General features: G+C 48.5%; 1 protein-coding gene across 2 annotated transcripts in view; it reads left to right on the forward strand.

Moving 5' to 3' along the window:
• Positions 1-761: 761 nt before the first annotated feature.
• asic2 (acid-sensing (proton-gated) ion channel 2) overlaps positions 762-12,191 on the forward strand; it is a 337,257-nt gene continuing 325,827 nt past the window's right edge. Inside the window, exons 1-2 of one of the 2 annotated variants that reach the window (XM_031571281.2) lie at positions 762-1,063; positions 3,064-3,797. In XM_031571281.2, the coding sequence (XP_031427141.1) occupies positions 3,078-3,797 (720 nt within the window). In that variant the 5' untranslated portion in view covers positions 762-1,063; positions 3,064-3,077. Of the gene's footprint in view, positions 1,064-1,256; positions 1,369-3,063; positions 3,798-12,191 lie in introns of those variants that run through there. The other variant, XM_042708081.1, reaches the window with a different exon arrangement.

Below are 12,191 nucleotides of genomic sequence, written 5' to 3' on the forward strand. Positions count from 1 at the left end.
CACACACACGTATGCACACACACACATACACACGTATGCAACACACACACACACACACACACACACACACACACGCACATACACACGTATGCACACACACACACACACACACACACACACACACACGCACACACACACACACATACACACACATACACACGTATGCACACACACACACACACACACGTATGCACACATGCACGCATGCACACACAGACAGTGACATTTGATTCTCTCTATCACAAAAGCTCAGAGTTCAGTCACTACTTTCAGTTGCTTTGACATTTTGATCTCTGTAACTGTCTACTGCATGCACACACTCTGTGCAAAGAAACACACACACTTCACACTGGATTTCTGTGTTTGACATTTTACATTCTCCTCCAATTTCTTTCTACACACACACACACACACACACACACACAGACGAACACACACACGAACACACACACACACACGCACACACACACACGAACACACACACACACACGCACACACACACGAACACACACACACACGCACACATTCACAAACACAATCCATGCACATATCACTGTGAGATAGCAGCCTGCCGGGCAAAGAATATAGCGCCTGTCATCCGTATTACAGTGTAGACTCTCCACTCCTCCTCTCTCTCTCTCTCTCTCTCTCTCTCCCTCTCTCTCTCTCTGCCTCTTTCCTTTCCTTCTTCTCCTCACCCCCTCCTCTTCTGCCCTCTCTTCATCTTCTCTTGGATGAGACTCTCCCCCCCCCCCCCCTCTGTCCATTCCTCCCTGTTGTTGTCCGTCTCCAACAATATGTGTACTGCATCCTCCCGTCACGGGCTTCACACAGAGCAACGGGACGCTAGATCCAGCGAGTGAAGGAAGAGAGGAGCGAGGGAAAGAAGAGAGGAACGAGTGAAGGAAGAGAGGAGCGAATGATCCAGCGAGTGAAGGAAGAGAGGAGCGAGTGAAGGAAGAGAGGAGCGAGGGAGGCAGCGGTAGGCGAACGCAAAGAACAGAACAGAAGACTGGAGAGGAGCCGCTGAAACGCAGACGGAGCAAAGAAAAGAAAAAAAAGAGTGAGTGCGTGAGTGAGTGAGCGAGCAGCGCGATTGCGAATCAGTGTACACGCGTGTGTATGTGCATGTTGTCCCTTTTCTCTCTCTCCTCTCTCTCTCTCTCTCATCTCGCTCTTTCTCTCCTCTCCTCTCCTCTCTCCCACTCACTCTCCCTCTCTTGCTCTTTCTCCTGCTGTCTCTGTCTCTGGCTCTCTCTCTCTCTCCAGCGCACTCGTGCGTCCCTGCGTGTGTGTGAGAGCGCGTCTCTCCCCGGTCTCTCCGCTGCTGTTTCACTGCCTGCTTCGTGGATACTCTGGGAAGAGGAGGTAAGCGTGCCAGCATCTGGCTGGAGTGGAGCTGGAGGGGATGGGAATCGCCTTGGCAACACACACACACACACATACACATGCACACACACACACACACACACACATACACACACACACACACACACACACGCACGCTTGTACTGCGAACTGCTGGCTGGGAGCCAAGGGCAGCTCTGTCCCTGGCCTTTCCTAACCCCTCCTTCTCTCTCTCTCTCTCTCTCTCTTTCCTTCTCTGTCTCTCTCTCTGTCACATTCACACACACACAAACAAACACACACACAAACACACTCGCATGTAAGCTTGCACATGGTTGGATGTCACACTGCTTTGCTGGACATGAAGTGTGTGCTTAGACTTGCCATTTCCCGTCCAGTGTATGACATGCATGTTTGTGTGTGTGTGTGAGAGTTGCTGTGGGCGTGCGTCAGGCAGAGTGTGGAGGGTGGGCACTCAGTGCTAAAAGCGTTTGTGTTTTTGATGGTTTCTTTGCATTCCGTTGATCTCTGATCTCTGACCTTCTTTTGGTCTGTGTTTTGATATCTGTGTTTTGATCTCTTCCTCTACTGTGTCCCTCTCAATGCAAACAACACCAGCGGGGGAGTGAGGGGGAGGGAACAAGGGGAGAAAGACAGAAATAAGAGGAACTGGACAACATCCTAATGCATGGCATGGCTCTGGGGGGTGGCTCTGGGTGTAGAAAGGGGGGGGGGTGAGATGCAATGTGAAATAGAGGGAGAGAGAGAGAGCGAGAGAGAGAAAGAGAGAGAGGGGGGCAGAGATGCCTCTTCTCCACCCCCCCCCCTCCTTCAGCTGTCTGTCTCCTGTATGCCTGCATTTTCCTCTCTCTCTCTCTGTCTCTCGCTCCCTTTCCTTCTTTCTCTCTCTCTCTTCCTTTTTTCTCACTCTGTCTCCTCACCTTCTGTGCGTGTGTGTGTAGCATTACCTTTTTTTTAGTCTGCCACTTGGCCGTTGTTATCTGGTGCTTAATGTTCCTTGTCACTCTCCCGGTGTGTTCTATCCCCTACTCTCACACACACACACACTATCTCTCTCAAACACAAGTGCATGGGCACACACACACACACACACACACACACACACACACACACACACACACACACACACACACACACAATCTCTCTCAAACACAAGTGCAGGGCACACACACACACACACACAAACACACACACACACACACACACACACACACACACACACACACACACACACGCACACACACTCACTTCACTACCTGCTGGCTCTCCCAAAGGCACCCCCCTTCCTCCTTTCTCTCTTCACTCTAACTAGGTCTGTGTTCTACTTCCTATGCTGGCTTGTCTTGTGTCTATGAATGTGTGTCTTTCTTCCTCTCAGGACGCGTGTACCTCTCTCTTTCTTTATCTCTGCAGGTGTGAAAGCGTGTCTCTCTCACCTCGTTAGGTGTTTACATCATCATTGTGGGAACATCATTATCTTTCTCTCTGTTTCTCTTTCTTCAGGTGTGCATGTGTTTCTCTCTCTCCCAGTGAATAAATCTCTCTCTCTCTCTCTCTCTCTGTCTCTGTCTCTCGCTCTCTCTGCCTCTCTCTCTATCTGTCCGTAGGTGTGCATGTGTTTCTCTCTCTCCCAGTGAATAAATCTCTCTCTCTCTCTCTTTCGCTCTCTCTGCCTCTCTCTCTATCTGTCCGTAGGTGTGCATGTCTGAATGCAGTGCTGTGCTGGCACTCGGGAGTCGGGGCTGGATGTCCCGATGGATTTAAAGGAGAGCTGCGAGAGCCAGGCCATCCGCGAGAGCACCAGCGTGGTGGGCATGGGCTCGCTGGGCGCCCTGGGCCCCTCGTCCTCCCTGCCCTCCACCTCCTCCTCCGCCTCCTCCTCCTGGTCGGCGTTCGCCCAGCGCAGCACGCTCCACGGCCTGCGCCACGTCTTTCCCTACGGCGGCGGCGGCTCCTCGCGCATGGGCCGCGGCGGCCGCTTCTCCACGCCCCGCCGCCTGCTCTGGAGCGCCGCCCTGCTGGCCGGCCTGTTCCTGCTGGCGCTGGAGAGCGCCGAGCGGCTGGCCTACTTCCTGTCCTACCCGCACGTCACGTCCGTGGATGCGACGGTGTCGGGCAGCCTCACCTTCCCGGCGGTGACCGTGTGCAACCTCAACGCCTACCGCTTCAGCCGGCTGACGCGCAACGACCTGTACCACGCCGGCGAGCTGCTGGAGCTGCTGGACGTGCACCTGCAGATCCCCGAGCCGCACCTGGCCGAGCCGCACGTGCTGGCCTTCCTGGTGGAGCGCGCCAACTTCTCGGCCGCCTACCGGCCCAAGCCCTTCAGCATGCGCGAGTTCACCGAGCGGGTGGGCCACGACCTCCAGGAGATGATGCTCTACTGCCGCTTCCAGGGCCAGGAGTGCAGCCCCCGCGACTTCAGCACTGTAAGTCAACGTCATGAACTTATCTTCTTCTTCTTCACTTCTTTCATGTCTCCCTCCCTCTTTCTCTCTCTCTCTTATTCTGTTTCTGCTCGCTCGATGTTCTCCTCCTCTTCTCTCTCGGACTTCTGCGGCTCCCCCTTCCCCTTCTCATGACCCTCTCACCTTTCCTTTCTCTACTACTTCTCTTGTTTTTTTTTACGAATGAAACAGAAAGCAAGATAGATAACCGACCTGAGAAGCCTTCATGCCTCTGTGGTCTGGGCTGTCTGGCTGTGCTTGTTGAATTGGATGCTGTTTCTCGCAGAGAAACTCAGTGAGAAAAATATTGGATAAAGTGTTCTTTTTTTTCCAAGGCTGCTGCTTAGTGCATTGTGGGGTTGCTTTGACCCTGCTGACTTGAGTGGTCACTTGAGAGTTCATGCTGTCCTTTCCCCTCCACGCCTTTTCACTGTGTGGCATTGTCCAGCAGGGAGTCTGGGCTTTTAAGCTCCTTTTTTTGAGTTGATGAAATTTGATGGTTGAGAGTGGGCTATTTGGGTTAATCTATTGGTTTTATTTCACTTTGAGGACAAAGAGAGATTCTTACTGATTTGTTCTCTATTGTGTGTGGTAAATACGCACTGTTATTCATTTGCCTGATGCCTGCACGCTGCAGCCTTTGACTTTCTGATTAGGATTATTTGATTGCTAATGTTTTTTTTTTGTTGAATACAAGCTGCTGGCTTAGTTCTCAGAACGGCATTAAATTGGGAGAGAAATGATTCCAATGACAATTGGGGATCTGATTAACAACATGCAGTTTGGCAATCTGTGTACTACGCACTGCTCGTGTCCATCTGTTTCGATCTCTGCCTGCCATCTCTGTCTGGAGCGTCCCCCATCCCCCATCCCCCATCACCTGTGGCCTAACGGAGCCATTCAGGCTCCTCATGTCTGTACGCACTCATCACCCACCCATCACATGCTGGACCTGAGTTAGAAACACCTGATCAGTCAGCGCTTTGAAGATACCAAAAGCTTTGAGCTTTTGACACGCCTCTACTGTGTGCTATCCGACATGACCAGTTTGATCTCTCTTTGCGTACTTCACTGCAGTCACACAGAGGGCAGTGCATTGTACCGTTTCATTCTCTTGTCAAATGTCTATTAGATGTATGTCCCTGGGGATTACACGACCAGTTCAGTTCTGACCCTGACCTGAACCTGACTGTTCTTCCTCATCCTCAGTCTGGTGCTCAGGCACAGGTCTGCCACGTCACAGAAAGTGTCACTGTTACAGAAAGGATCTTGTTTGGGACGGCTCTGTCCAGGTTGTGTTTGTTTCTTACTAAGAGACTGATGTATGTCATGCTGGCGTAGTTTTAATTTCTTCATACAGGGGCAGTCATCCACACCTCCAAAGAGATTCATTAGTTGTGTGCTGCCTATCACATTTGCACGGTTGTATCCATTTCCAGGTGCCTTCTACCTCATGGTTAACCTGAGGCTTCAGTGTCAAAAGATATTTGCTTGGTGAAACCACATTGTATTTGCTTCTAAACTCACACACAGGCCTGTCACATCATGGAGGGGACCCCCATCTAGGATGGCTCTGTCTAGGTTGTGTTTGTTATTTAGTAAAGATGACACACACACATTGCCTGCATTATCTGGTTGGGTGTACATTGAGCATATTATGGCCAAGCTCCTGAAACCACAACATAAAATATTTAGATTTTAAATAAATAAAAGAAAAATAGACAAACAAGACAAACGCAGGGAAAACATAGAAACAATGCTTAGGGGTTTCAACATTGGCAATGTTTTACAAGAAATGGCAGGCCACAGCAAAGTACTGATGTGTATATCAGTATGTGTAAAGATGTGTGCGTGTGTGTGACAGAAAAGAGTGTGTGTGTGTGTGTGTGAGAGAGAGAGAGGAGGATGAGGAGGGGGGGGTGGTTGACAGGGAGGAAGGAACGGGTAGCTCCCTACATACTGAGTACACCTGGGCAGCTGTGACCAATTAACTTCTAATCCCTCCTTTCTACCGCCACAGCCTGAGCACTGCCACTGCAGGACTAGTGGGGGCACAGGGGGTCGTAGCAAACATTTATCTACACATCTACACCTCCCCGGGTATCCTTCTGATTGGTTTAGTTTGTTTGTTTGGCAGCAGCATTTCCAGGCCCCTTCCAACCTCACGGCCAACCTGCAGTTACATCGCTAAAGATGCCTGCAGTGTAAAGCAATAGTACTTTTCCTCTGTTTTTGTCTTTTTGCCTTTTTTGTCTGTGTGTGATTTGCCCCTCAGATACGGCTCTGGCAGGAAATGCAGTGCGTCCCTCGGCTTATTAAGGAAAGCAAGTAAAGGCGGCGTGTGGGACATTAGCACTACAAATGGGCTGGGTGGTTTTGAAGCCCCTGCCATCTCGCCGCATCCCTCCGGGCTTCCTCATCACGTTACCGCCGGCTCATTATCCGGTGGCAGAGCCTCAAAGTCGGGCCGCGCCCTGCGTTATTTCGCAGCCGGCGCCAGAGCGCAGTTGGCATGTAGTCGCACGTGTGTGCCTGAGGTGCTACGGGGCTCTAGTGCCGGATCACGCTGAGATCCAGTCACAGCTCTGAGTTGGCCTGGTGCGTCTCCGTCCCCCTCCACCCTCACTCAGGGCGGGGGGGGGGGGGGGGGGGGGGGGCATTAGTTTGGGGCTGGGGCTCCCGTGATCAAGTGGCGGGTGGAGAGCCAGGCGAACTCACACACCTGCTGCTGTCCCCCGCAGGCTGGGTAAAGGAAACATCCATCTTGATTAAGGCACGCCGGTGCTGAGAAATAGGCTATTTCCCCCTCCATGCTAGGTCATTTTTTTGTGGGCATAGCCCCCCGCTAGACCTATGACACAAACAAACACACACACCCACACACTCACACACAAAGACCAGACAAGGGATGATTCCTACAGCCCACAGCTCATACTGAGGCACCAGTGGGTAGTTTTTTCAGTGTTTGATAAAGCTTTCTGTTTATCCTGAAGTCTCCTTGCAAACACTTCTGGTGTTGTTTAGCAGACGCAAATTGCACTGACCCTTACTACCTGTCAAGAGCTCTCTGCTTTCCCCCTCCGAGTGGGTTTAGGGGGAAGGCGTGCCTCGTTCAACATTCCCCTTCACAACTTGAGTGCTGAAATTCACTTAATCTTAATCACATTTTAGGTTCAGCTTGTGGTGCCTCTGTTGCTTCCTGGCTGTTGCTCTCCATCAGTGCTTAACTGGGGACTCTCCCTGAGGATGCACTGCTGTTCTGGTTGGATGGGTTCATCCCTGATTGGTTCTTCTCTGGAGTTCTGGAACAGTTGGTTGTGGAACTAAGTGTCTTCCCCCGGAGGGAAAAGCCTCTGCTTGAACGTCTGTCTTTAGGAACCAGCCTCTCCCAGTTACAACCTGTTGATAGGACCTAAAGTGCACTTTCTTTCTTTCTTTCTTTCTTTTCCTTTCTTTCTTTCTCTCTGTCCTTCACCCCCTTCCCTTCCCTTGCCCCCCCCCCCTCCCCTCTCTCGCTCTCTCTCCCTCTCTCCGTCTATTTGAGTGAGTCATCTGTGTTTTTGGCTTCTGGAGTCTGTATTGACTCTGCCTTGGCTTCCCGTCGCGATTTCCTTGTTGTGTTGCGTGAACAGAGGCGAGACACACTGACACGCCACAGGAAGTGACAGCAGCTCCCCTGCCTGCCTGTTTCCTGTGGCACACCCTGCTGTCACTTTGTCACCCTGTCATTCTGCCCCCCTCTCCCTCCCCAGCCCCCCCTTCTCTAATCCCATTTTCATTTATCATTCTCTCTGTTTTTGCTGGCTATGGAGAGCACAAAGAGGAAAAAAAACAAAAACTCTTTTAGGCTGATGGAGGGCTATTACTCTTTTTTTTCGGGAGGGAACTGCTGAAAGACACATAAATGCACACACACACACACACACACACACACACACACACACACACACACACACACACACACACACACACACACACACACACACACACAAATGCACAAACCTGCGTGTAGCATTGTGGCACGCCAGGGACTGTAGTCAGCATGTGAGTGACATCTTGATAAATGACCTAGAGAGGGCTGTGGGGAAATGGGCCTCAGGATGACGTGTGTGATAGAGGATGCAAGCGGTGCAGCGGTGTTCATTGTTCAGCAGTGTCCAGAGAGGGCTTACAGAGCTGCACGGTGTGAGAGAAAGGTGTCTGTGTGGAAAAAGAAGAGAGTTTTGGAATCATGCTACAGCATAAAACATTTGATTAGATTAGATTATGTGTGTGTACTTGTCTATGTGTGTGTCCATGTGTGTTTGTGTGCACATGTGTGTGTGTGTGTGTGATCGTGTGTGTGTGACCTCGTGTGTGTTTGTGTGTGTGTGTGTGTGTATCTAAGTGAGCGGAGCTGCATGATTAGTATTCTAGCGGAGGGGTTCCTGGAGCTGGTGGAATTCCTGCTGGGTGCTTGAGGAGGGCCTCGATTCGCCTAATGAGCCTCTGTGCAAAACCCCAACCTGCCAATAAAAGCCTGTTTGTCATGCCGCTTACGTAAGTAAAGTTGAATTGAATTAAAGTGAGTGTGTTAATATCTGACTTCTGTGAGAGATGCAGAGGGCAGAGGGTGTCAGATGGCTGGTGGGTGTTGTCCTGCAGACTTTGGAGAAAGTTATAGAGGTTAGGTAAATATTGCACTCTTTCTCAGTGTATTATTTTTCTGAGTCTAGGTTACAGGGGTGAGTGTGTCTGTCAGTCTGGCTGTGGATGTATATATATGTGTGTGTGTGTGTGTGTGTGTGTGTGTGTGTGTGTGTGTGTGTGTGTGTGTGTGTGTGTGTGTGTGTGTGTGTGTGTGTGCGCGTGTGTCTATGTTTGTGGATCTCAGAATGTCTTGAGAATAATAGAACTCTGTCTCTCGTTTTTTCCCACAGAATACATTTGTTGTCAAGTTGTAAATGATTTTGCTGACAGTGGGTATCAGTGGGTATTGGCCAACACCCCAACCCAGCTTCGCTGCTGCATCCTCCATACATTAGCATGCTAATTCACAGAACTTGCCCAGTGTGCCCAGATAGTGTTCCAAGGCTAAGCAAACAAGCACTGCAGACAGAGTCAGGGTTGTGTGTGTGCCTGGTAGGCAGGGTCTCTGAGTATCGTATGCTGTGGTGAGTTTGGATAGAGAATTGGACACATGGGAGGAATGTGCTTCATACAACACTAGGATTTATGGATGGAGCCCATCATTTGTGAGATTAGAGAATTGCCACAGTCACTCCAGAACAGAGTCTACACTGTGTATGCCTATATAAAAACAGAGTCTACACCAGGGGTACTCAATAGGCGGACTCCGGTCCGGATCCGGACCCAGACGCAATCAGTCAGGTCCATAAATATTTGGACATTGACACAATTTTCATCATTTTGGCTCTGTACACCACCACAATGGATTTGATCATCAATCAATATGTGCTTTAAGTGCAGACTTTCAGCTTTAATGTGAGGGTATTTACATCCAAATCAGGTGAACGGTGTAGGAATTACAACAAACGTTGTATGTGCCCCACCCTTTTTAAGGGACCAAAAGTAATTGCCCTTTTAATACTTGGTTGCAAATCATTTGCAGTCAATGACAGCCTGAAGTCTGGAACCCATAGACATCACCAGACGCTGGGTTTCGTCCCTGGTGATGCTCTGCCAGGCCTCTACTGCAACAGTCTTCAGTTCCTGCTTGTTCTTGGGGCATTTTCTCTTCAGTTTTGCCTTCAGCAAGTGAAATGCATGCTCAATTGGATTCAGGTCAGGTGATTGACTTGGCCATTGCAGAAGATTCCACTTCTTTGCCTTAGCAACTCTTTGGTTGCTTTCGCAGTATGCTTCGGGTCATTGTCTATCTGCACTGTGAAGCGCCGTCCAATGAGTTCTGAAGCATTTGGTTGAATATGAGTAGATAATATTGCCCGAAACACTTCAGAATTCATCCTGCTGCTTTTGTCAGCTGTCACATCATCAATAAATACAAGGGAACCAGTTCCATTGGCAGCTATACATGCCCACGCCATAACACTACCTCCACCATGCTTCACTGATGAGGTGGTATGCTTTGGATCATGAGCAGTTCCTTCCCTTCTCCATACTCTTCTCTTCACATCATTCTGGTACGAGTTGATCTTTGTCTCATCTGTCCATAGGATATTGTTCCAGAACTGTACAGGCTCTTTTAGATGTTTTTTGGCAAACTCTAATCTGGTCTTCCTGTTTTTGAGGCTCACCAATGGTTTACATCTTGTGGTGAACCCTCTGAATTTACTCTGGTGAAGTCCTCTCTTGATTGTTGACTTTGACACAGATACGCCTACCTCCTGGAGAGTGTTCTTGATCTGGCCAACTGTTGTGAAGGGGTTTTTCTTCACCAGGGAAATAATTCTTCTGTCATCCACCACAGTTATTTTCCGTAGTTTTGGTGTTGCTAAGCTCACCAGTGTGTTCTTTCTTTTTAAGAATGTACCAAACAGTTGATTTGGCCACACCTAATGTTTTTGCTATCTCTCTGATGGGTTTGTTTCGATTTTTCAGCCTAATGATGGCTTGCTTCACTGATAGTGACAGCTCTTTGGACTTCATATTGAGAGTTGACAGCAACAGATTCCAAACACAAATACCACACTTGAAATGAACTCTAGACCTTTTATCTGCTCCTTGTAAATGAAATAATGAGGGAATAACACACACCTAGCCATGGAAGAGCTGAGCAGCCAATTGTCCAATTACTTTTGGTCCCTTAAACTGTATGTATCCAAAATCTAGGGTGTTGTTTATTTAGTAACCCATAACTTGAACCACATTATAAGAATAATAAATATAACTAAATAATAAGCATATGGCTGTGACGTTCAATGATATAACAGTGTTGTGTCTGTGCTGTCGGTAACTGAAATGTTAGATAGCATCAAACTGAAAACATGGTGGCTGACACGATTATATCAGTGGACACAGACCGCCATGAGTACCTCTTACAGAGTATGACCTACGACCTCTGCCACGGCGTGTTTATGACACGATTATTTTTGCCTTATGACAGAGAATGCCAGTGCCCTGAAGAGCAGTAGTGGCTCATGACCAGAGAATTAGGTGGGGCTACCAAGTTTAGTTTAAGTTTTGTATTTTGCGACAAGCTGCACATACAAATGCGCTGCTTGATAGAACACTGTGCTCTTGCTAAACTTCACAAATGGTGTCAATGATGATTGGCAGGTGCTAATATGAATAATTAATATTGACTGTTCCAGTGTTGAAGGTTGTTTTGTAAGGCATATTGTCAAACGCTAATTGTTTTTGTCAGATGTTTAGCCCTCTTCATGTGCTTATTTTTATAGAACTTTTTTATAATTGTGGTTAATCTCAGGAGCGCCTGCAGAATCTCAACTCACAGTAGGCGACACTAAAAATAGTCATGGTATGGGGGCACCAACAATGCTAAATTGAATCCTCAATTGATAATTGTTCTAATGTAATATGATGAGCTAAATTGAATCCTAAATTGATAATTGTTCTAATTTAATATGATAAAACCCACTGCGCTCTCAAAAATCAACCATCAGTCGTCAAAAACACTGCGCCAACAAATTACGTTTGCAACACAGTTTGTAAGAAGCCTCCTCCACCTCCGAGCTACATATGGACACTTGAGCTGGAGAGCTGAAACCTTCATTTTGAAACACACATCGTCCACCACTATTGTTGTCCTTCCTTACTACCAGTGCACATAGGCTACTTCGCCAGTAGCACACAAAACTAATAGGAATCAATCATTGACAATTCAGTCATGGAACACCCACACACAGCAGCAGAGCCCTAGATAGTGTCCTGCCTCGCCTTTCCATGCACAACCACACAATAAAGATATGATTTGCCACGGCGGACAGGAATAACCAAAAATACATGTGCCTATGCAAAGTGCAACGTGGCCAGGATGAGTCTATGGGATGAGTCTACGGGATGAGTCGACACGAGAGCTGTAATGCAGGTCTGAAGTGGCTGGTGTGTCAGAGGCACAAAGCTAGCTAGCAGGGCTAGTGGCCAACGGCTTGTGAGCTAACTTTAGCATCTGTGTACTGTTGCCTGCAGCAGGCAGATGGTTTCTCTCCCCTGTTAGTGAGTTATGGAATGGAATATTAATGGGATATTAATTAGACATCACTGTGGCCTCTGTCTTGAATTTACAGTTGTTTGATTGAGTTAAGAAACTTTGTTGCACGCATGTTGTTGCATGGCACACACCATGATTGGCACGCCGATAGTGCAGACTAATATTAATATTGTAGGTCAACCATTATGTTGCCTTGGGCCCAGCATGACATTAAGCAAATGTATTTCTGCCCCAATGACTGT

This window comes from Clupea harengus, chromosome 1 (assembly GCF_900700415.2).
Source record: "Clupea harengus chromosome 1, Ch_v2.0.2, whole genome shotgun sequence".
Taxonomy (NCBI): domain Eukaryota; kingdom Metazoa; phylum Chordata; class Actinopteri; order Clupeiformes; family Clupeidae; genus Clupea; species Clupea harengus.